This window comes from Manis pentadactyla, chromosome 2 (assembly GCF_030020395.1).
Source record: "Manis pentadactyla isolate mManPen7 chromosome 2, mManPen7.hap1, whole genome shotgun sequence".
In the NCBI taxonomy this organism is placed as follows: domain Eukaryota; kingdom Metazoa; phylum Chordata; class Mammalia; order Pholidota; family Manidae; genus Manis; species Manis pentadactyla.
In genome coordinates, this window is record NC_080020.1 from 41,923,832 (window position 1) to 41,949,873 (window position 26,042).

General features: G+C 41.3%; 1 protein-coding gene and 1 pseudogene across 12 annotated transcripts in view; both read left to right on the plus strand.

The window, feature by feature from the left end:
• Positions 1-26,042, plus strand: part of TENM2 (teneurin transmembrane protein 2) — a 1,165,071-nt gene that overhangs the window by 866,551 nt on the left and 272,478 nt on the right. For all 12 annotated transcript variants that reach the window (XM_057491503.1, XM_036884772.2, XM_036884776.2 and 9 more), the window contains one exon: positions 12,009-12,243. In XM_057491503.1, coding sequence (XP_057347486.1) covers positions 12,009-12,243 — 235 coding nt within the window. The remainder of the gene's footprint in view (positions 1-12,008; positions 12,244-26,042) is intronic.
• Positions 17,445-17,577, plus strand: LOC118912048 (U2 spliceosomal RNA; annotated as a pseudogene).

Genomic DNA, 26,042 nt, shown 5'->3' on the forward strand with positions numbered 1-26,042 from the left:
ATTTTCAAATGGCACAGAGAGCCACAGGAGATCCTGTTAGTGAGAGTCTGGAAGTGAAATGTGTCTATTCCCACTTGGGGTGTGTCAGAGGCTCCTGCCGCCATTGGTTCCACAGATGTTCTGCTTGTAAGGCAGCTGTCATGTTTGGATTGCTGCAGGAAGAGGGAAACTGCTGCGGTTTGCAGGAGGCAGAGCTGCACTTTGGCAAGGTGACCACAGATAATTTTTTTCTTGAACTTTTTAGTCAAGTTCAAACTTTTGAGATTTGTCTCAAGTGACACCAGGCAACAGCCCCTTTGGAAGATTTTCATTTCTGCTGGAATTTGGACTCTCCTTCCTTTGTTATTGCCATACTTTCTTGTGTAATTAACTAAGTAAGCCATCCTTTGTTATGTCTACTAAGTGTTCCAGGACCCAAGGACTCAGCAGAGACTATCAAATATCATCCTTGCCTTCAAGGCGCTTACTTTCTATTACAGAAAGGTAAACAATTACCAAAAAAAAAAGTGATAATATGTGCTTTAGAGAAAAATAAAAAGTAAGGAGGCTAAGATGGCTGAGGTTGCTAGGGAGGGTGTGTCTTAAACAGTTACATTGGAGCTGAGACCTGAGGACATCAAAGCAATGAGCCTCTCAATTACCTGTAGCCTCAGGCCAAATGTGTGGCAAGTGCAAAGGGCCTGAGGCAGGAGTCTGTTTGACTCAGTCCCAGGTCATTCAGAAGCCAGAGAGGATCAGAGCTTTTCTTATTTGCTTCAGTGTTTTCTTTGAGAACTAGACTTGAAGCTGAGTGAAAGAAAACATAGGTTGATATTCTAGCTAATCCCTATACACATCCCAGATTTAAAATGTCCCTGCTCTTGCTATTCTCTGCCTGATGCATTTTCCCCCAGACAATGGGATGACTCTCACTGTTTTTCCATCAGGTGTCTGATCAAATATCATCTTATTGAGAAGCCTTCCCAGACCACATTATTAAAGTGTCAGATAAGCATTCTTAGAAATGGAAATTATTTTCTCCTCCAAATCTGATATTTCACGAGAGAGATGATTCGCTCTCTATGTTATGGGATTAAGAATGATCCCATTTGAGGTGATAAATTTGAGAAAGTTTCAGTAACCCAAGAAGCCCTGAGAAACAAATTGCTAATTCATGGCTTAAACCATCTAAATGTGATGAATAACTCAGGGCCTCAGTGAGTCGCCCAACAGCGAATTGCGATGATAGAGCAACCGGCATGGCTCACAGATGAGCACGAGCAAAAGAAACTTAAAAGTCTCGATTTTACTTAAGGCTTTTCATGAAAAATGGTTGCTGATGCTAAATAGGAACACCAGGAATCAAGAACACCTAGGCCTTCCTTAGGCTGGTTTGCATAGGAAATTAGAGAATTTATAAAAGCTGAAAATTTATAAGGCTCTTCAGTTTGTCCACCATCAGGTAGGTAGTTTTATTTCAGTGTATTTAAGTTGCAAAAGGTGAAAATTAAGGGCTGATTAATTTGATATTCTGTAAGTCCTAGAGCTACTAAAACTCATTAGTAGGAAAAAGGATCCCTTATTCTTAATGGTGCTATTTACCTTAAAATTATCTTGCAACAGGAAGCCATTAAAATGAAAATCTTTGAATCACAGGGTCGATTTCACTCCTCTCTCCACAACCTCAAGAAAACCTTAGCCTGTTCAGGCAAAAAAGTAATAAATCTGACATTTTCTAAGGACTTCTTATTTGTAATGCATTTTCTAAGCACCTTAACTTTAAAAGTACTACCTCATTTAACTCTCTTTACAAAGTAGGAACGGTTATTAACCACCATTTCTTTTTAATTGAAGTTTCGTTGATATACAATCTTATATTGGTTTCAAGTATACAACACAGTGTATGAACCATCTTTTATAGATGGGGAAACAGAGGCACAGACAGGTTAAATACTTCATAATTCTGGATGTCTAACTCCAACAGTCCCTCAGGCAAAACTGGAGAGGTCTATTTTGAAAAGGTTGCAGGAGCCCTGGAAATGGCACGGCATCATGAACTGTGGCTGGGAAGAAGCCCCCTTTCCCACTGGGGCACTGTGGGAGATGGTGATCCTAATGTCAGAATCCTTCCCCAAAAACTGAGCTCTGCAGAGCACACTGGTCTCCTGTTACCCAGTTTTCCTGAAACTTGTTTGCATCCTGGAGCTCTTGGATAGGGCTGGGCAAGGGAGTGGATTTTTCGCTCCTGCTCCTTGTCCATGCTACATGATAAGAAGGGCTACGAGCACTGTCTCATCCACGTTTAATGAAAGAAGCAAGGCAACTCCAAGACAGCTTTGAAGGAAATCACTAAACAATCATGAATAAAACCCAAAGGGCACTCTGTCTGACAGTACTCGGTACCACGTAATCCCGGCAGGGCATGCTTCGTCGGGAAGCTCTCAGATCCTTGTTTTTCTTAGGTAAACTTCCTCATGCACTTGTGTGTATGTGGATGTGTATGTGTGTGGGTGCACGCATGTGTATTTTCAAGACAGAATATCCTGACAGTATTTTCAGCAAAATGCCCTATATATCCCATTATATCAGCTGTCATTTGACATAAAACCAAATGCAGTTCAAGGTCTGACATTCATCTGACTTCTGTTTATATAGTATGGAGAAACTTTTGTTCTGTTGCCCTTATAAGGCATGCACGTTGAGAGATCTAGGGAAAAGGTCACCCAGATAGTAAATAATTCCGCTGAGCTTTGTAGTGAAAATGTTCCAGGAACCTTTATCCTGTCCTTGCCATTTAACTGGTGTGCCTCAGTCACTCTTGATATTAATGAATGGTCTAGATCAGAGCTTGTCCCCCTCATTCTGTTTGTCAGAAGCACAGTCTGAAATCAAAATCATATTTTATCTTTGTTTTGATCCACTTCCTATGTTCAAGGAAAAGCATTGTGACATCTCAAAGAAAAAAAGGAAAAGAAATACACCTCAAGGAAAACCTAGTTAAAGAGCTAAAGAATGGCATCTTGATGGAAGAAAATTCCATTGTGATTTTATTTTTTTTTTTAAATCTTCTCTCTGAGAAACATTATTTTTCATAGGTAGGGAAGTATCCAAATTTTGCCCAGCCTATTTTACAATAAGACCTTGAAAAGCTATGCGATGGGCTGGAATGAGAGGAGTTTAAATTTTTGATGCAATTCTCTGCTTGGGAAAGTGATAATGCAGCTCAAATAACAAAGAGAGAATTTTCAGCTACAGTGCAACAAACAACATAACGTCTGGGCATATTAATAATTTCAGTCCTAAACTTCTCAACAGGGAGAGCATGGGTCTTAATAGCATTGTCAAGATCCTTAGGGCAATTGAAAAACCCAAAATCATTACTTTCTACTGATAGGCTTTCCTCTCCCAGAGGATGCCAAAATATCTAGGGTAATATAGATTTATTGAAATGCTCAGATAGGCCCTGCTCAGATGTAACTTTGCAATAAAATCATCTTTTTAGAAGGGTTGTTCCCAAGTATTCCAAGTAGTCTTTTTTTTTTTTTTGTCTTTGTCACTTAGAAAGCAGCAAATGGAGTTGACATTGATCTCAGGTGATACTTTTCTGATGATTTAAGAGGCAAGGAATGAGAATGGGGTGTGGTGAAATGATGTGACACTTCTGATTAAAATCCCTTTCTGACCCATCATATGTAAGAACTTGCCCTATTTGGGCAATTTGATCCCAAACCTATAATCGCTATTAAGTTTGAAATTCAAGGGCACCTGTGGGTTCAGCACCCGGTTTGAGTTCCCTCCCTCTTTCTTCCTCTTCCTCCCCATGAGAGTCCCTGCCTGTGTGCCACTGGGATTTAAATGAGCAAGAATGGCTCTCTGCTATAAGGACAGCCATGTGTGAAGCATGGAAACAAATTCCAGGATCCCTCGCAGGCCCTCAAGTGTACAACTGGCTTTCAAATGACCATTGCCCAACAATTACCATCCCAAAAATATCAACAGCCATGGGGTCCCATCCAAAAAGTTCCTATGAAGCACCAGCTTGCAGGTTGCCAGGGGAAGATTTTCAAGTGGCATGAAATGTGCCCCATCTAACTTTGACTGATTCCAGCGGGGCTCAGAAACAGACATCGTCGTTATAAAAAACAGAGGGATCACCATTTATATGAGATTTCCAGAATAGGCAAATCCACAGTAACAAAAAGTAGATTAATACTTGCCAGGGGTTAGAGGGAGGAGGGACTAGAAAGTGACTGCTAATAGGTATGCAGCTGTCTTTGAGGTGATGCAGATGTTCTAAAATTACACAGTAGTGATGCTTGCACATCTCGGTGAATAGACAAAAAAAAAACCCACTAAAATGTGCACCTTAAAAAGCTGAATTTTATTATATCTCAATAAAGCTGTTATCCAAAAAAAAGTGGTCAAGCAGAACCAGAAAAAAAAAAAAAAAACAACAGGGGATCAAAGTCACCTTTCCCTTTCCCTGGTGTCTGCGTGTCTCCTATTAAAGGACCCTCTGAGCACAGGAAGAATCCTGGGAATCAGGGGAAGGCCCACTAGATTCCAACCATCAGCTAGAATATTCAAAGAACAGTGGCAGAAATTTGCTCTGATCCCTCTCCATTGAGGCTCTCTGTATATAACCCCCCCAAGACCTGAGTCATTCATTCGTTCATTTGTCCATTCATTTGTTCACTCCACACTACTTCTGTGCCTAGCCAGGCAACCTTGTACTGGGGATATAAAAACAAGTCCTTGTGCTGGAGGAGCTCGTTATCTAGTAAGAAACACAGAAGAGTCCTATATCATGTACAACCAAGTCCCAAGGGTTATGAAAGAGATGTACCCAGCGTGCACTCAAAAGGGGCTCAGATGTATTACAGTTAAACACAAAATACAAAGAAGGAAACATATCACTTAACTTCCCTGTATCTCAATTTCCTCATCTTTAAACTGGAGAACAGTATCTATTTTGAAGATTATTTCAAGTTTTAAATAAGACAAAACATATAGAGTGTTTGTCACACAGCTGGTGATTATTAAGTGGGAGCAATTGTTCTTAAATGATCTAAGATGTCCCTCTAAACCCTAGTTTTTTATTAATGTAGGTAGGACTGAGAAAACTGTCGTTTCTTAGCCTGCAAATGATTGCTCCTTATGACTGCAATTCCCATGCTTCTGCCGTGTGATGTTGATCTGTGTGTCGTCGTGAATGCACTCGGAATGTTTTTTCCTCTGAGGTCATATATTTTGTGTAAGCAAGAGAACTACAAATCATTCCTTATGAGTGAGCACAGCCCTTTTTTTCTCTGGTGCTCTGTTGAGGCTGAATGGGGCCTTTCCATCAAGGACAGTGCCTTGATCCCGGATTGTGCAATCCAGGCCAAGAGGCTCTGGCCCAAAGATGTAGCCGAGCACGGGGAGATGAGCAGGAGGACATAATGTGGCTCCCTCCTTCATCCTCCCTTGTTTTTACTCCTCCTCCTGAAATGTGAAAAAGAAAAAAAGCTGCAGCTGCATGTTGCTACCATAGCAGCCGTTTCCTACAAATACTGCAGACTGGTCAACTACCATGCAAAACCAGCAATACCATTCAAGGGCCCGTCATAAAAAAGAAGAACCCATTCTTTAGGGGACAATCATTCAGCAGATGTTAAGACAGGGAAGAGGAGGCAAGCTGAATGTCCAAAGTGTCCAATACTTAGAAACAAACAAGTAAATCTCTCTTCATCTTTTTCTAAACACAGGAGGAGGGTAGGTCTGCACCACCCGCATCCTTCTACTCCAGGGCTGTTGGCAAAGTCCCTCCGGTCAGAGCGCGCAGGATGAGCTGGGACCCAGCGTGCCCTTGTTTCTGCCCTGACAGACCTAATTGCCACGCACCCCTTGTGCCAGTGGCTCTGGAGCCAGGGATGCTGCTTGGAGGAGGAAGTTAAGGGGAGGGCCTTTGGGAAGGTACAGAAAAGAGATCATATGGCAGTGTGGCTCTTCTGGCCTGTTTCTCCGGATTCAGGCAGCACTGAGGGGGCAGAATTTTGAGGTGGGTGAGTCCCTCCAATGTCTCACAAGGTTTCATTCTGCCCTGTAAGCACATGTGCAAAGAAATGAGTCAAGCCAGTTTTCCTCTGTATTTGCTAGATTGTGTATAAAGCTCTAGGTCTTTGTTCCCTCCCTGTGTGTGTGTGCTGTGGGGCCTCCTGCTCCTTTACATATAACAGAGTTGTGGAGAGACCCTGAGGTCAAATAGCAGCTCTACCACTTACTATGTGATCTTCGGTACTTTCCTTAACTTCTCTGAACCTCACCTGCTGGATCTGTAAAATGGGGATGATAAGGGAACCTATTCCATCGGGGGAACCTATTCCATCAGAGTTAAGTGGTAATACATTGAAATAATTTATGTACAGCACTTCATACAGGACTGGACACACAGGGAAAGCTTAACTCATGGCAGCTATTGTCAACTTTATTACTTTGTTGTATTAACATCCATTGTTTTCTTTATGGAAATGGAACAGAGCTGAATCCCAAGTTCCATTTCTGCCAGCTCTTGAGAGGTGCTCTTGAGACTGTGTCTACAAAATCCTGTTCCATGTCCCTTGGTCACCATGCCTTTGTGCAGACAGAATTTGAAGGTGAAGGGGAGTCTGAGGTTGATGATTTTGCTTCCATTCAATGACCTCACCCTCCAAAAGCTGCCACTTCAAAGACCTAGGAAAACTGGAGTTCCCCAGAAGGTACTCATATTTCCCTAGAATCATAGTTGCTATTTCCCTTATTACTATAATATTATTATAACACATAACAATATATAACAGCAACATGTATTAATACTTAAGATGTGTCGAAACTATGCTTGGCTCTTTATAGATATAGTCTCATTTGATACTCCTTGCAACCATGTGAGGGAAGTACAATTACTGTGCTCATTTTACAGTTGAAGAAACAGAAAAAAAATTTTTAACTTTCCAAGTGCCCACACTGCTATAAGTGCCCAAGCAAGGGTTGAAACCCAACCACCAGCATGGCCATCTGCAATGGACTCTCCTTATTTCTAACTAGAGTCTGTTATTCTTCAAACTCCTCACCTCTGGTTCCCTTTGTCTCCCATTCAAAGTTGCATTTAAACAAGGTGACTTGGTGCCAGTTTTCATCAACCAGAAACTCCAAAGTCTCTGCCAATACCTACTTCTAGTATCTTCAAATTGCTGTCAAGATATAACTTGTTCCAAAGACATGGTTCAGTAGAAGAAGGCAGAGAGCTTATGGGTAATTCATCGTGTTGGCATCTGAGGGGTTGAAACTTTTCAAGACCAAAAACTGGCATGCCATCTCCAAGAATAGGTGCATTGTTAGCATTTAGTCAGGCCTCTACTTCTGTTTTTTTCCTTCCTACATGTTATTATAACTGTAAATCACCGGAAAAATTGGTGTGGACTGTGGAGCAAGACAAGGCCATCCTAGTTTACCCCTGCCCCTATGCTCTCACCCCCCACCCCCACCCATGGGTAGACCCAGCCTGAATGCCCATCTCCCATCATTTATTTAGGAAAAGTGCTACAACAGTAGCCAAGTACTAAGGATATACTTCCTTAGCTCCAAAGAAAATCCTTCTCTATTTACCGTGCGGGCGCTTGTTGATCCACACTGTGAGCACGCTAGTCTAGTCAACACGAGACTCCAAGGTTTTACAGTCCCCACACGGAGCTTGGTTGGAATCGCTATTGAACCCAACAAAGCAGCAGCACTTTACCTTTCGTAGGACTCCCCTCTCCCCAACTGGCGTTTAGAAAGGACAGAGTATGTGACTGGCATTTCCAGAAATGTCCCACCACAAATTTAAAAACACAGAGACATAGACGATTCAAGCAATAAGACCGACTAACAGAACAAAGTCAAGTGCTCATTCAGGGACAGAACATTTGAATATACAAGAAGCACCTTCCCTATAAATTCACTTATCTTTGCTAAGAGTCCTCCATAAACCCCCCACTGTCCCACCCTCGCTTTTAAAAAAGAAACAACATAAAGTTCTTTTCTTCCTAGTGTAAAAAGCTACACAGTACTTAAAAATAGATTCCAGATTCTCAAGATAAATCAGGTGCAGTATAATAGGTGAGCACTGCAAATTTTAATGACAGTTGCCTTTTGCCTGCTAATAGCATACTTATTATACTTGATACTGTGTAAGCATTTATGTTACATAGTTACTTGAGGCTCAATTGCATTATGATGAGATTTCATATTTATGTAATAGAAGAGCCATTAATAATATGCACATTAATTAAATCCAATAAATATGTGGGACTCAGAGGTTCCTTCATCTAGCTGAGTTTGTTTCACCATAGATACTTCACTATACTCATTTCTGTCTCACCATAGATCAAAGACATCAGTTGCTCAGAGAAGGGCTTTTTCATGTAATTTGGCTTCTTGGAAAGCAGTAAGCGTGCTGCCGTCCATCGTTTGCATTTTTGAAATGGGAAGCCATCACACCCAGCCAAGCACATTGGATGACTGTAATAAAAACTGAAAAAACACAGAAGTGCCTACCGTCATTAGTTGTAGCAGAGGTATTGTTATATTAGAGATACTTTACCCGCACAGAATACTGAAGTACCCCTGGTTAAATTAGCAGTCAAAAACATATACATGCCGACTGGTGAGTAATATAAATGCATACATCTAGCCAGATTAACACAACAAGGATTGTTCCGGTCAGTGGGAAGCCAGAAAAACCACCCAGTGGCATTTGGCTCTATCCAATTGTTCCCATGAGGGCACGCAGACTCAGTATTTTGGTTTTGTTTCTGTTTTCAAGAGCAGTCAGAAATTTGGTACACTATACAACTCTTGACTTCAAATTTGAGGGTTACTGTACACTTTGGAGGCTGCCAGTTTGTGACTTCTTCTCTAGATTGAGGAAGTTGGAGTTTACTCCCTCTTCTCAAATCTGGGCTCCTCGAGAGCTGCTGCTATGTCTTACCCATCCTTTTATTCCCCAAAGAACCAGGCAACATTGCAGGAACATGGCTTTTGGAAACTTGCCAGCCATCAGGTAGCAAGTCTAGCACTTCACATTCATCCTTCTTCTCTGACTTTGACAGCAGCTTCACAGGGAGTTCCAAGAAAAAAAAAACAATTTTGCCATTTGGTAGATGACTACTCTGAGAATTGAAGGCATGAAGTTGCAGGACCAGGTTCATGATAACTCAAAAGTGGCAGACTCGAACCTTGTTCTTAAGATTTTATCTCCTAACCAAAGGCTAAATACCCCCCCTCAATGCTCCCTTGTCTCTCTGTACACAGCCCAGTGGTAGCATTTACCACTCTCTTTGTAACTGTCTCTTCCTTCTATTTCTTGCACCTAATGGGAAACTATGATTATTGATGAATAGATAAATGAGCAAATATAATCAGTGTCACAGTGGAAGTGACCAACCATAATGAGGAGAGTATCTTCCAATACTGAGGTTGCTGGCTAGTTTTCATTGTTCTTGCTTTTCATAATTTGGATTATTTGCAGGGAAATAGCTTTATACGAGGGCAGGATGGGTAGATACTAAAGTATTCTTTCATATTCCCTACCCTTCTTTCTCCACCTCCCCCTAAAGCTCTAAGCCTTCTCTTTAGGAGAAACTGAAAGAGCCTGACATCACTTGCAGTGAATCATAAAGCTCCCCCTCCATGTTATTTGGAACATACCAAATAGCACCCAGGTCACTGCTTCCATTTCTCCCTCGGTATCATCTCTGGATATCAGCAGCAGCACGGAAACCGCAGTAATTCCACCCACACAGAAGCCAGATGCACAAGGAAGGGCCACACAAGCTGGAGGAGGCAGTGAAATCCTAGCTCAGGGTGAATCCACAGGAAACAGAAGGGTTCTGGCATCTCATTCCATGAATTAAATGCCTCACATGGTCTCTTTGTACTTTGGGAGAGTGTGTGGTCTGGAGACCTGAAGGATGGGGACCAGGGGCTGAGGGAGATGGAAAGTTAGGGCTTGGGGCTGAGGAGGGCTGAGTCCTCCCGACCACTGATTCATCTCATCTTCCCCAGGCATGTCTCATAATTACCTTGCTAATGGAGAATAATGGCACAACTTGGGAGGAAGTTCAGATAGGGGAAAGAAAGGCAGGAGAATTCATTAACCATGCAGGGGGTGGGGGAACTTGGATAGCATCTCTAAAGGATCATTATTACATCATTTCACCCCCTTGTCTCACCTTTTTCCACTAAGACAAGACAGACAAATGCTAAATAACTGCATAATAATACATTACAAGACAGACAACAATGCCAAAAAATATAATAGCCTGCTATGGCTATGAAACTCCCTAAAAGATATATTTAAAATGTCACTGGTACATAATGTGAAATACAAATTGCAGGTTCATTTGGAGGACGCAAGTTAAAGTCTTTGCCACTGTACGGTGGCATTTCCCACAGGGTTTTAGTTTTAGTTGTCTTTTTCTAAGTGCGTGCATGCACACACACACACACACACAATACCACAAGTAATTTCAGCCCAGAGATGCAACTTCAAGGCACCACTTTCCTCTGTATTTTTCCTTCTTGTTTTTGTTGGTCATGATGCTCTCCAAACCTAGTATCTTCTTGACATGTTGTCTTCCTTTTGGAATATTTCTGCAGGCTTCATCGGAGCCACAGAATATAGATTACACCTTTTGATGATGTAACCTGGCCACATAAGGAGACAAGTAGTTGAAATTTGTGTCAAATTGCTTGTTTAAGTGACATGAGCCAACTTCTTAAAGCCAGGACAGCAGGAGCTGAGGATTTTAAAAGTTGGCAGGGGCTGAAATGACAAGGCTCTACAGTCACCTGGTGAGCTGCCAACCCTGACTGGAGGTTTCAAAAAAGGACACAAATTAAAAGTCATGTCTCAGCAGCCATTAAAACCAAATTATAGGCTTACATTGCATAGTCAAACTACTTTCATATTCATTATGCTGAAAATATTTCATTTTGTAGATTGAAAATGGGTTGCTAGGAAAGCCCTGTCTGGAATTATCATCTGTGGTTATATTTACAAGGGGATGCATGCAGAGGTATAGTTCTCCTTTGTGCACTTTTCCTCCAAGAATAGAAGATTTCAAGATTAGAAAATAGGATGCAATTTGGAGCAAGGGTCATGGTTTGAAAACATCAGCCCTGACCTTCTCCAGAGACAGAGTCCTCAGGGTTGGTCTCTCAGAGGAGAGACATTATCAACCCGCTGATCTGAGCAGACTCACAAGTGTTTTGTTGACTCTCATTAAAAAATATATATGTGTATATATATACTTATTTATATATACACATATATATGTATACACACACACACAAACACAAACACTTGTTTTAGCTAATTGTCATTATTTTTAAAGAACAGAAGTTTTTTTCTACAAGTTCTGATCTTCGGCTCTCTTAGAAAAAGTAAACCTGACTGGCTTAAGCCCCCCTCCCCGCACGGCCTCATGGGCTTGGATCTGAGAGGGGGCTGCTTCTGACCCTGTCCAGGTCGCCTCAGTCCACAGTTGGTCCACTTTGCTTTCCTGACCTGCCCCTACAGGTATTTAAATTTTCAGTTCCCTGACTTAGAGTGTACCATATTCTTATTACCTTTAGAAAGAGGAAATATTTTCAAAGAATATTTTCAAAGAGTACCGGTTTACCAGGGTATGGAATAGGGATTTGTCACAACAATGATCAGCCTGGAAGGCCATGTTACTTTCATTGAGGTATTGTTTCACGTAACTCCACTGGGCTGCCCTCATCAGCCTGGTTTTGCTAACCTTGTTTCTCATTCTTATTTGATTCCTACCACTAAAGTCAAATCAAAGTGTTATTTATTAATAATTTGCACTGCCCTGCTTTATGCAGTCTGATCTGTCTCTATAGATTGTGACTCTCAGGAACTGTCGATGGAGGTATTGCTTCTAGACTCTCCTCTGTAGGTGTGCAGGGTGACTGGCTGCAGTCCACAGCTGCTGATGGCCATCTCTCCTTCCTCTTTTCTCCAGGTCCTCCAAATCACCACAGCCAGTCCACCCTGCGGCCCCCTCTGCCACCGCCTCACAACCACACTCTGTCTCATCACCACTCCTCCGCCAACTCCCTCAACAGGAACTCGCTGACCAACCGGCGGAGTCAGATCCATGCCCCGGCTCCCGCGCCCAATGACCTGGCCACCACGCCGGAGTCTGTCCAGCTTCAGGACAGCTGGGTGCTGAACAGCAACGTGCCACTGGAGACCAGGTCAGTCCTTATTGCCAGTCATGCCCAACTCCAGACCCCAGCCACCAACAAGCCACTGCGTGGCTCAGCGTTCTAGTGGGGGGAGAAAATCTTGGCGTAAATAATGGAACAGGTGTACCACCTCCTTGTTGTTCCCTTGGTAATTTGACCCGGGAGGGTAGATGGATGGGTATTTCTTTGTTCACACGTGTCTCCTTTTAATGCTTGTTTACTCTCTTAGACGGCTCTTGTGTATCCAACTAATAGAATTAGCATAACATATTTTTACTCAAAGACTCATGGGAAACGTGCTTATAAGGGTATATTGACTGAAAGCTGCTGATAAATTATGCATTCGGCCTTTCTTGAAGTAATAAATGAAGACTCATTTGAAATTAAGTGTTTGGGGAGACCTTGAGAAACAGTCCCTGATTCCAAGCTGACAGAAGTATAATTTTAATTTATATTTCATCCAGCATGCCGTCTCACTTTAATCCCTCCTGTACACACTAACAGCTTGATGCCTGAGGGGCAAACAGTAATGTATAAAAACAAACAAGAAAAGAGGGGTAGCGCTTATGTTGAGAGAGAAAGTTTCAAAGTGATCTCCAGGTCTGGTTGTGTTTTGTGTTGTCTTTGCCTCTGTCCTTTTCTCACCTTCGGTTCTGGTCTTCCAAAAACACGTCCACCTTAATGACCTGAAAGAAAACACATCAGTCGCCACGTGGCGGCTGGGCTGTCATTGACAGCAAAGGCTGTGAGCCGGTGGGCCAGATATCGGGAGGCTTTGTTGCCGCGTCCCGACAGGTTCTTGGCTTGTTACTGTTCCCCTGTCCGGAAGAACCATGGAGACAAAACAGAGAAAGGGGACAACTCATACTGACCTTTCAAAAAGTCTCATGCAGTTTTTAAACTTCAACAACAACTTAGGTTTGAGGAAAGATAGAAATACACTTAATGCTTGTGTATCTTTCTGATAATGGCCAGTGAATTTTCTGCACTCAGCTGGAAGCAGTTATGTAAACCACAGCATTTGATCTTGTTTCCTATCTATAACCTTTTTTTGTTTTTTTTATAAGATTTTAAACAGGAATAAACTGTGAACATTGTCACTGTAGTCACTCCAAACTTCAATATGCTTTATTTTCTAACAATTGTAGGTTAGTTTTTACCATACCTGCAATCTTAATCTCTAAGGCTTAAACTATGTAAAGTCAATGGAAACTCTGTTACATATATTATGTATAATAGATAATATTTAAACATCTGTACTGATGATGAAGTAATCCACTAATAAACAGGCTGAAGGCTGACTGGTCCCCCAGGCTGACTCAGGATATTTTCATAGATGATGGTGGTCTGTAAAGCTGGATAAGACTTTGGTTTTTTTCCTTAATTTATGAATGGCCCCCAAGTTTGTTGTGCACTAGTCAGCTTATTTTTACATTAACAGGCTATTGTTTGAAAAAGTTTCCCAACATAAGGGCTACATAGAGTGGATGAGAAAGGAGGAGGAGGAGAAATATAGTTGCTATTGTAGAAAAAAAAAAGAAGGAAAGGGTAGAACCACCATCACCATTAACAACCAGTTTTTACTGTGCACTTTGTATATGCCTGATATTACTACTATGTGTGCATTATCTTATTCCAGCCCCAAAGAAGGGAGGCAGGAACCATTATTATCACTATTTTAAAGATGCAGAATCTAGACATAGGGAGGTAAAGTAACTTGCAAGAGGTCTAGGGCTTCAGGGAGATAGTAAATTATGAGGCACTTAGAGGGAACTACAGTCAAAGTAGAGGGGTGAGACGTCTGCTGGCTTCTGCAGACACAGCACAAAGGGGCGAACGTTACCGGTGAATAACCACATTTATTGCCCGGACTATTACATTTAAAGGGCAAGATCCATCAGAGTGTTTGCTCCTCACGAAGATTCTCCCCTTGGTTATAAGAAAATATATGCTGCATAAAGACATCTCCTATCCCCCAGGCTCTGGTGTAATTAATTGGTTTCCAGGAGATTTATTTTGAACAACCATTTTGCAATGAAGTGTTCTCTTGGTAAGGATCCTGTAGAGAGGACCAAGCAAGCCCAGCATGGCATGTCCCTGTTTCCCTATTTGAGCTCTACTCAAACTTGCTGTCTGGTCTATAGAGTCCTTCAGCAGATCATTCAGATATTTGCTATTTCTCTGAGGATTAGGGCTTCTCAATGATGCTCTTGGGGGAGGCAAGTTAAAGGCTATCTACTTGGGGAATAGACAGGTTTGCCAAAACCTTGAAGTCTATGTGAAGGAAAAGACAAGGACAACTTCTGGATGTTCTTTAATCAGTATATTTAAGGGCCAAGGATTAGAGGATATAAGCCCCTTGGGATGGAGCTGTTATCAGAAGTCAAACACAGTGAAGAGTCAGCAGATATTCGAAACTCCATTCATGAAACTGAATATGTGTAACTTGGATGTGCAACTGGTCTCATGTACAAAAACTTCAGCAGCAATTAATAGAATTGCTGAGCTTTATGTTTCTCTTTTAAATGTTATTCGTTCAGTCTCTTCTTACCAAATATTTTCTGAGTCCCTTGTGTATACCAAGTGCTATGGTAGGAACTAGGGAGATAATGATAAATACATGTATCTACCCCCTGAAGCTCACACCACTAAAGGAGGAGATATGTACATAAACAAAAGGATAGTGCAGTATATACAATAATGGAAGTATAAATGTTACAGTGATGTACAGAAATTAACGCTCCCAGGGTGTTCCAGAAACATTTCATAGCTGAGGGGATGTTTGAGCTGGGTTTTGAAGAACGGGTGTGAGTTTACCTAGTAGAGTGAGTTTACCTAGTAGATAAGTGGAAGAAAGTCAAAGATGATAGTATGTTATTTGTTCCCATTCCCCATTGATTTGTCATATAGTCTTGGAAACTGCAGAACTGAATTCACTCGTTTAAATGCTGAAACATTGTGAGTTTAATAGTGTCATTTTCTTAGGCATAAGAGAAAGTATAGGTATGGGCATGATGCCATAATAGGATTCTCATTCCTATTTTTCATACCAAATACGGGTTGATTAACCACATCCAGGAGAGAGAAGCATTGAATGCAAGAAATTCTGGAGGCTGATCACGATGTAGTCATCAATTTAAAAAATGCAGAGGAAATTTACAAACGCCACATCCACTCTCCATAATACAGACTTCTGGATGTGATAGAAGAGTTTCCTCACTCTGGGAGGTAATGAGCAGACATTCCACCACCCCCAGAGAGTCGAAGCCGAGTCCAGTGTTTCTTTAGACCAGTGAGGAACAAGCCCTTGCGTCACCGCATTGCTTTTTGACGACCCTGTCAGTCTTCATAAGGCATGCTACTTCTTCTCTGGACTGTGCTTTTCCATTTTTTCTATGACAAGGAGAATAAGAGGTGTTGATTAAGGAGGCCTAGCCAGAAAATAGGACTGTACAAATTTGGAATTTAACATAAAAGAGCTTATGAAAGTTCTACATCAATGTTAATCATAAAAGGAACAGTGCACATAAGTTTCTACTACCAAAAGCAGTCAGTTCATGTATAAACCATAATATATTCTAAGAAAAAACCAACACAGCGTAGAGGAACTAATTGCAAGCAGTCTCTACTGTCTTTTTCTAACGTAGGGTATAACAAAATCACTGCCCACCATCTTCCTCTCAGCCTACTCACAGAAGGTCTTAGAACAAAGTCCTTGTACAATTCTTGGTTGATACCACCTTTCTAGTCTTTCCTCTCCTGAGATCAAAAAGGCCAGGATTGTTCCTGGCCAACTGCTTCTTTGGGAGTTTCTGAAGTCAGCTTCTCTTGTCTAAAACAGTAGAAAGTAGCTTCATGATAGAACCTGACTTTCCTTCCTTTACTCATTTTGCTGAAGGAAGCTCCTCTCTCTGACTCTATCTCAGCAACAAGTCACTGAAGAGAATCCCTAAGCAGGACAAAAAAATTCCTTCTGAGTTTACATTTGCCCTGAAATACCAGAAGCTCTATTTTTTTTTCTAGTAATACCTGTTTTATCTTTATAAATTTTGACACAGGGTGAACAGAAAAAAGATAAATAAAAATAGATTTAAACTTTCCATCAGATCCTCAATTGCAGAAGCCCTAATTTTAACCATGAAGATCCTCAAGCTCCAAACAAGTTTGCAAGTTGTTTTTTAAGATGGTCATCCACTATTCATCCAAGAAATATCTGTAAGAACCTACCATGTGCCAGACCCTGAGGATTCATCCATGAAGAAGGAAAACAAAGTCTTTGCCCTAAGGAAGATTCCAGGCTGGATATAGACAGAACATGAACAAATGATTAGATACATGCCCCTACAATGATAAATTGTAGTACATGTCCTGTGAGGTATAGGGAAGCCAGACTCATAAGAAATTGACATTTATGCTGAGCTGTAAGGATGAGTAGGTGTTAAAATTACACTTAAAGAATGTTCTAGGTAGTAAAAACAATGACCTGCTGGCAGGTACAAGCACTAAGATGCCAGGAGGAGAGAACAAGCTAGAAGGGCAGGTGAGGGCAGGATGATGCAAGGTTTTGGGCTGGACTGAAGGTTTTAGACTTTCCCCCAAGAACAATGAAAGTCAGTGAAGCATTTTAAACTGGAGAATAAAATAATAACATATATTGTTTTTGATTTGTTTTTACTTATGAATAACTGCCACATGGTAAATAGACTGGGATTGCAGGTAGAGGTAAGGTGAAGGTATAGCAAGACTAAAGGTCCAGTTTGGAGAATATTGTAATGGTTCAGATGAAAGATGGTATGGCTTCCCTTTAGGGTTCCTGTAGCTTCAGTACCATCTGGCTTTCTCCTACCCAGTCTGGTAGGATGAACATTTTGTAGATACGAGGTATATTTTAAAAGTAGAATCAGTAGGAATTAATAACTGCTAGAATGCAGAGATATGGATTAGAGAATCATGAGTACAGTGACCTATTTTTTAACTTAGGAGGCTGGATGGATAGTGATGTCATTTCCTGAAGAAGGAACAGGTTTTGTGGCAGAGGACAAAAGTTCAGTTTTAGACATGTTTGACCATGAGGACCCAATTATGGACTGAGGCCACCTCGTGGTCATGCAACAAGAGAATAATTGTAGCTGCTACTGGGAAGACTTATTTTGAATCTGAAATAATACATGCAACACAGAACTTCATCCATTTACAAAGAATAGGATAATATCGCTTCTCAGCCTTTTGGCTAAGATCAAGTGTAATATAAAGAATAGAATATTTAGTGTATCTGATGCTGTCCAGAGTTGATTTTTCTCTTTAAAAAGTATCACTCCAGAAATTTTGTTGAATTTAGCAGTTATTCTACGTGATCATATAGGCCTGCAAATACCAGTCTGTCTTAATCAAATAAATTCTGATTGGCACTTAGTTTTACATAGCTGATGCCATTGAATCCCTTTAACAATTTTGTTAGGTATATGTTGCTATCCCTATTTTAAATAAAAGGAAACTGAGGTTTGGGAAGATTACTGGCACATCTCCACGTAAGTAAGTGGCAGAGCTGGAACTTGAACCTGGGTTTGTCTCATCCCAAATGCCATGTCCTTAATTACGATATGGTAGTGCCTTTGGGACTAGAAAAACAAAACGAAACTATGCTTACCCTAAAGGCAAACAGCAAGTTAATCTGCCCAGGCCATGGACATGGTGAAGTCAATGCATTATAAATGACATAAAGCAAGAAATGATCTGCGAGATGGAACCCAGCCTATTCCTGGGCATAGACTTAGTCATTGGCAGTCACAAGGCAGGCAAGAGGTAAGGGACCGTCTCTGAAGCTCTGCAGGATTGGTGGCAAACCTGGACGGTACACCCGAAGCCTCGCTGCTCCATGACAGCGGCAGCGTAGGGTATGTGTGAGCTGATGAACAGAAGTCTAATGCTCTGCATATTATAAAATGTCAGAGCAAACTGACATGGCAGAAACAAGCTCACTACTTTCTCAGCTTGGTGGTTCATGGAATTTTTGTCTCCCAAGCAAGGCTGTTCCAGATTGGTAGGGGAAAGCCAAACAACTAGGGCTACAGGGGCTGACCATTCGGTCCTGTTTTGAGTGTCCTCTTTGTTCCTGTTAGCAGGAAGTCGTGGAAAGTGCTCTGAGAAAGAATTGAGCATTTGGGCTCTATGAGTGGCATCCAAGGAATCTAATTTTGGTGCGAGAATTTCAGAAAACACACTTTTTGTCTTCAAGATGAAGTAATCTTAACCTAATCTGGATGCCTTATTGGTAGTGCATATTTGGGAATCTAGACACAAGACCTTTAGTAAATGAGGTTTTCACAGAGAAGAAACGAGATTGTTGAAACATCCTCACCATGCTGAGCCTAAAGACTATTCCAAACTTGTTCCCAGATTGATTTTTCTACCTGAGGATGAGTTTTCTGACAGAATCACTGACAAACTTCATCTTGAGAATATTAAACCAAGGTAACCTGTTTGCTTTTGTTTTTTTTTTTTAATGTTTCCAAGTGAGGTTTAAAACTAGAATTCATTCTGAGTGAACCGAATGCATTCAAGCACTTTTCAAATCAATAGGCAGCTTGATTTCTCCATATTGCAAAACATTATGCCCCCTCTAAATTCTCATCAGATGCAACATGGAAATTAATGAGACCTTTAGGTTAGCCTTTCAAGCTCAGCCTTAGTTTATAGCTTTGCCTTGCCTTTTTGACACCATGATCCTGCCTGGCCACCAGAAGCATTTCACGTTGCAGTGCACTTTAATTTTGTAGTTTTCTTAGTCCTCCTTGGAAACTGGCAGCTTATTAATCTCAATAACTGAGCTGCTCAATAGGCAAGCTCTCCAGTGAGCAACGAGGCTGTGTCTTTTTTTTTTTTTCTTTTGGCAGATGGAGACAAGGGGTTGGTTGGTGGATAGAGGCAAGGGGTGGGTGGTAGAGAAAAAGCCAGTTAGGAGGGGCACCCTGTACTCTACATCACTTTCTGACAATTGGCAGTAAAATAAAGAGAAACCAGGGCTAATCCACTGCTCTGCAATTTATGGCTTGTGGTGTTAAACACACTCAAACCCATTAATAAGAAAATAAATAAACGTGTGGCACGCGTGCAAATTACAAGGTGCATTAAGAAAGAAACAAGCATTACATCTTATTTAAGACCACTCCAGCCTGCTCTTGGTATGGTTTGCAAACTTGGGAGCATCCTTGAATGTGGAGGTATCCAAGTAGAGGCTGTCTTTTTATAATTTGGCTCTCGCTGTAAAATTAAGGCCCTGTTGTGTTTATTAAAGCTTTTGGGACTTGAACTTCTTACTTTTAAGTTACCACAGCTAAGTCTCTAGGGGGAAAGAACTTTTTAAAAAGCTGTCCCTCCGCAGCCTGGACCATGGGGACCCAATTATGGATTGAGGCCACCTCGTGGTCATGTCTTGTAAATGCAAGACTCTGCCCTGAGTCGGCAAATGTTGGACTCTTGAGTTCAGTTCACAGTTGACAAAAGCCAGGTATTTCCATCTCTGTCTCTGTGCTGTTTCACCCATTCAGCTAATATCAACTGTCATTCCCTTGGGGCATTTCCTGAAGCCATCCCAGAGGATATTTTATCTGGCTAGGACAGGAGAGACTTGATGAAGCACCGGCCTTTTCTAATTCTAGTTCCCCAATAATCCTTTTCTTTTCACAGAAGCCAGCCGAAGAAAGGTGTTCACAGCTCTCCCAGGCAAGGGACGCAGGCTCTGTAACTTTTCTGAAGATTCCTTTGATTTATTAACTTTTTGCTTTGCCTGCCTTTATGAGTGGGGATCCTGTGTCCCCAGAATTGCAATCTGCCACAAGGTACTCAGACATTTCACTCAACTGGGGCTGCATCCTTTAGATTATAGGGGAGTGTTTAAGAAACCTTTTTTTTTGTTTTTTTCCCCTCCAAAACCTACCAGACAAATTTGGACTATCTCATGAGTCTTGTTTGGAAATACTTGTTTTTAGAGGTCATGATAATACCACAAAACATCACCCTCAAACTTGCATATTTTTAAATCCTTTATAGAATCATTTCATACTCAGAATCTAAGTGTTAGGGAATCAGCAAGAGCTCCCAATGTCTGTCATCAGTATGTTGATTATGTATACCTTAATATTTCAAAAGAGAATGAACAACACATCTTTTTCATTTGTTAAATCATACTGAGATTGTATTGCAATCTGTTAAAGCTTCACCTGGGTCTCAGCCTCCAAAAGTCCATTTCTCAACAGTTAGTCCTCCCATATAGATGTTGCACACCAATGATATGATGATTAAAAGCTCATTTTTTTTTAATGATTTGAGCGAATGGATTAAAAACCCTGCACTGAGAAGGTGGAAAATGTTGCTCTACTTCATGGGTATGTGCTTAAACAAGAATTTAAAATGCCAAGTTTGATCATAGTGGCTCTTTAATCTTTTATCCACCCAGATCCTCTTTACTGTACTTGGGAACATGGGTAAGAAGGCATAGGGTGATATTAGGTCCACTGAGGTGTTTGGTAGGACCTGGGGGAAATGCATCCCCCGCTTCCCGATCAATTCAGTAAAATGAGAGAATAAATGTGAGAGCCCTCTGGGAATGGGTCAATGCTACACGTGGGGCTTGTGGGTATCATACTCAGCTTAGGGCTCTTCTGTCTTGGTCGGTTAGTGTCCCACAGGGCCATGCCAAAGGCAGAAGACTGCAAAGACCATCTTTTCCAGCTTCTAAGCCTCAGAATCTTTGTGAGGAAAAACTGGCCCTACTGAAAATCTTTTCACTTCCTGGTAATGAATGAACATTCTATTTGGTTTTGTTGTTAACATCATGGTCTTGTAAATGCCTGCTTTGTGCCAAATGTTGTATTGGGCACTTCACATTATGTCATCTGATGTGATGCCCTGTGGGATAGATGTTATCGTCCCCTTTCAGCCTGTCAAGGAGATGACATTTGGGAAGGTGAAGGGTCTGGACAGAATTAAGATTCTGTCGGAACTGAAGTTAGGGACCTAAACTCAGGCATTAGGAGGCTGTCTCTCAGCTTTTCTTTGCTGTCCACTATTTCCTGCCCCATTCTTAAGCAGGCCTCCTCTTATGAGATCTTTGTGGCAATTATAGGTTCATAACTTAGAAACCAAATAGAAAAAGCATTTCTTCTTCCTGATATTTCAACAACACTCCCCTGTATGAGTTTCACTGAATCCAAAGAGGGTCACATGCCCACTTGGATGCAATCCCTGAGGCCTAGAGAAGCCTGTTGATTGGCTAGATCTGGATCCTGGGCCCACATAAAGCCTGGTAGCAAGAAGAAGGGCCTGGCCACAACCAAATACTGCCCTATCAAGAGGCCATAAAATGGAAGCCTGGCAGGCAAAAAAACAAAACCCAACCCAGGTCAAATTCAGTGCTAGTTTTGCCCCAGGCCAGCTGGCTTCTTTTATTGCCTGATTAGAATGATTTTCTCCTCTGGGGACACACAGTCCTGGCCAGGGAGGGGGTGGTGGAACTTCAGTGTGTGGAGTTATCTCACTTGCCTGGGCACACAAGAGGGTTTACAGCTGAGTCCAATGTGAAGTAGAAAGAGTAATTTCCACAGAATAATTCCCATCCCCTTCTATTCATCGTCCTCTCTGGTTCACTTCTCAAACATCCCACGACTTTACCTTTGAGTTCACTTGGCCACTTAATGCATTTTAACTTTTATTAGTCTCCTGATGTCTTTTCTAAGCTATCATCTTCTTTCCTGCAAAAGTGCTTGGATTCCACATTTTCTAATTAAAACATGCTCATTTATTGTCTTACTAACCAGTGCTCTTTATGAGGGCTCATGAAGAGCAAGTTAACTCAAAACAACTCGATGCATTTCCCATCTCCTGAAAATGGCTGGAGAAGCAGTTTTACCTTTCTAAACTTGGATTACTTAGTTGGAGAATTTTTGTTTTCGCTTTTTTAATAAAACCAAGAGTGATAAAACTTACCTCCATGCTCCAAGCTCCTATTCTCAGCAATGCTTTTTACCCTGTTGTGAAAATCTAAGGTAGGACTTTTTTGCAGAGGTCAGTCAGCTCCATAATGGAGCAAAACATAGGTAACAGTGGAGTAGTTCTGCATTAAATTAGAGAAAGGTTTGTCCTAAAATGCATTGTGCCCTAATGTCAATAAATATGTCCATCACTACTTATACTCCTGTGACTTAATCTGGTATCTAGAAGCGATAAGGCTCAGTGTAGTAGGGGGAAAGGTGGCATACTTTAAGTCCACTTAGATTTCAATATGATGTGTGTGGCACTGGGGTGGGTGTGAGACAGGGTAGGAAGGACATACTGAGCATGTGCCTGAGTATACTTTGTTTTCTGAGTTATCGTCACTGTTGGCCTGGTCTTGAAATATATAAGTAGTATTAAGATGGGGGCCTCCTCATGTCCTGCCTGTAATATGTATCTTCAAATTCACAATCCCATTCTGTTAGGGAAAAAACAAGTGACAATTTGCTACAGAGCTAAAGCCAGATGGCTATTTTAGGCAGAGAGGGAGAAAGGGAGAGGAAGAGAAAGGGAGAAAGAGAAGAAAGGACCTAGTGATGAGGCTACGGAAGTAAGTACGTGCTATCTTTGGGAAGCTGGTCGTTGACTCTGACCCCTACATCAGCAGGCAGAGTGGGGGAAGGAATCCGAGTCCACGTGATCTAGGTTGGCCTGATCATGTGAGTGAGGGGGAATCATGTGGCTGCAGAGGTAGATTTTTCAAACTGCAACTCATGCTAAAATCACCTACTGTAGTCCAAAGTCTACTGCAGAGATGAGGAGAGGAGGTCCATATGACTCTGAATGACCAGGGGCTGCAAGCCAGCCTCTGGCTAGAGCTCTCCTCACCATGCCTATTTCCTGCATGACGAGGGGACGTGATTGCCTGTTCATCCTGCACAGAATCTTTATCTCCATTTCCTTCTGCAAAGGAATGGTCAAGAATGGACAGTATTTGGCAAAGAATTACAGCACATATTGCAACCGATTTCATCTTTATCCAGTTATTTTATTACAAAATGTGTATGTTCTCTTGGTTAAAAAGTGGTCAATAATTAGAAAGACAGGAAGTGGAAAGTAATATTCCCTGCCCCTCCATTCCTATCTTCAAGGCAATCTCACTTGAAGGTTTATTATTTTAGGCCTCCAGAAATATTTTTGGATGTCTGAATGTGCTTTTTAAAGTTCAGTATGAATGGGATCATATTATACCATTTGGCAACTTTCTTCCTTTTTTAACTTACTGAGATAGTGTGGAAATTGTTTCAGGTAATTTCATGTAGACATCCTCATTCTTTTTTTTTTTTGTTATTATTAATGCACAGTTACATGAGCAATATTATGGTTACTAGACTCCCTCTATTATCAAGTCCCCACCACATACCCCATTACAGTCACTGTCCATCAGCATAATAAGAAGACATCACTACTTGTCTTCTCTGTGTTATACTGCCTTCCCCGTATCCCCACCCCCTGCTACATTATGTATGCTAATCATAATGCCCCTTTTTCCCCCTTATCCCTCTCTTCCCACCCATCCTCCCCAGTCCCTTTCCCTTTGATAACTGTTAGTCCATTCTTGGGTTCTGTGATTCTGCTGCAGTTTTGTTCCTTCAGTTTTTGCTTTGTTCTTATACTCCACAGATGAGTGAAATTATTTGATACTTGTCTTTCTCTGCCTGGCTTATTTCACTGAACATAATAACCTCTAACTCCATCCATGTTGTTGCAAATGGTAGGATTTGTTTTCTTCTTATGGCTGAATAATATTCCATTGTGTATATATACCACATCTTTTTTATCCATTCATCTACTGATGGACACTTAGGTTGTTTCCATTTCTTGGCTATTGTAAACAGTGCTGTGATAAACATAGGGGTGCATATGTCTCTTTCAAACTGGGCTGCTGCATTCTTAGGGTAAATTCCTAAAAGTGGAATTCCTGGGTCAAATGGTATTTCTATGTTGAGCTTTTTGAAGAACCTCCATACTGCTTTCCACAATGGTTGAACAAATTTACATTCCCACCAGCAGTGTAGGAGGGTTTCCCTTTATTCTCATCCTCACCAACATTTGTTGTTGTTTGTCTTTTGGATGTTGGCCATCCTAACTGGTGTGAAGTGATATCTCATTGTGGTTTTAATTTGCATTTCTCTGATGATGAGTAATGTGGAGCATCTTTTCATGTGCCTGTTGGCCATCTGAATTTCTTCTTTGGAGAAGTGTCTATTCACTTCCTCTGCCCATTTTTTAATTGGCTTATTTGCTTTTTGTTTGTTGGAGTGTGCATACCTCATTCTTTTTAAAAGACTGTGTAATATTCCATAATGCCATGATGTATTTAACCAATCTCTTTTTGATGGACATTTAGATTGCTTTCAGGTTTTTGCTATTACAAACAAAACTAATGAAAAGTCTAGTGTATATACCTTTCTTTGCATACTTTCAGGATTGTATTCAAAAGTTAAATTCCTGGACATAAAATTTCTAGATCAAAGGGTATGTATAATATGCATTTTTAATTTTGATAGGTTGTGCCAAATCATGTCCATCTCAATTGGAATGTAATAATATCTCTTTATTCCTACTTCTTAATGTCCTGAATTACTTTTATGGGTTTAAAATAAGAGCCCTGGAGTTTATGGTATTAGATTTTAAGCGTAGAATTGAAAGGATTTTCTTTTTCAAAGAATAACATACTAAATAATATTTGAACATGCTGCAAATCCACTCTCCTTCTTACATGCCAGATGCAATATGAGAAAGAGGTATAGCTGTGGGAAAAATCTGACTCACTCGCTTCCTTTGGTTCTAGCTGTAGGGCCCTTTCCCTTTATTCCCAAACTGCTGCAGTGTGGCCTACGTGATTCCCAACACCTTACCTTCCTGCCTTTTGTTTTCTCATTTACAGTTCAGCAGTGTGTAAATTTGCCTCTTCTCCCTGTCTACCTTGCCACCATCTACCTAACGGGGATATTATAAGAATGTCTAAGATGACTTAGTCAAGTTTCTGAGTCCCCAAGAGAAATGCCTAGTATGGCAGTAGTATTGTTCTAACTATTACAGGGCAGCAGTACATTCAAGGGCTTGAAAATCCAGCAAGGAAGACAGTCTCTTTTGTGAAATGAGTATGTGAGGCTTCTGTCAATAAGAGGCCCCCAGGCCAAACTTATATAGTTTCTTTATCTGAAACTCCAATTTTATGCTAAATAAGGATTTTTGTATTTCCCACCTCCTGTTAGTAATCCCATTACCAGCTGTGTTCACAGGACTTGAGCTTGATTCAGCCAGCATTTATGGAGGTGCTGTTGGGGACTGAGCACTGCGCAAGGCGCTGAGAGGAAAGGATGAACAAGGCATGGTCCTTGTGCTCTGGAAATTATAGTCCAGTGTGCGCATAGCTGAGCAGATAATTTATGTTACTACAGAATGTTATAAAATGGACGAAAGCTCATGGGACTATATGGGAATACCAGTTAGTGGGGGCCACCCACAGCCACCCAGTCAGGGAAGCTGAGCTAGTAGGAACAGTGTCTGAGTCCCATTTTGATGGAAAAGTAAGAGTTACCCCATCAAAAGAGCATTCTAGGCAAAGGCAGGAGAATAAGAAAAGGCCAGTATAGCAAGAGTTTGTGAGCATCGTGGCACAGCTGTGCTGGGACTCAGGGGTACAATGCTAGAGAGGTCTCGTGGCGCATTCAGGGACACTTTTCAGGCCAGCCTGCACCCTGTGGTTTGTCCTGTGTGATAATGGGGGCCTACAAAGGGATTCATGCAGA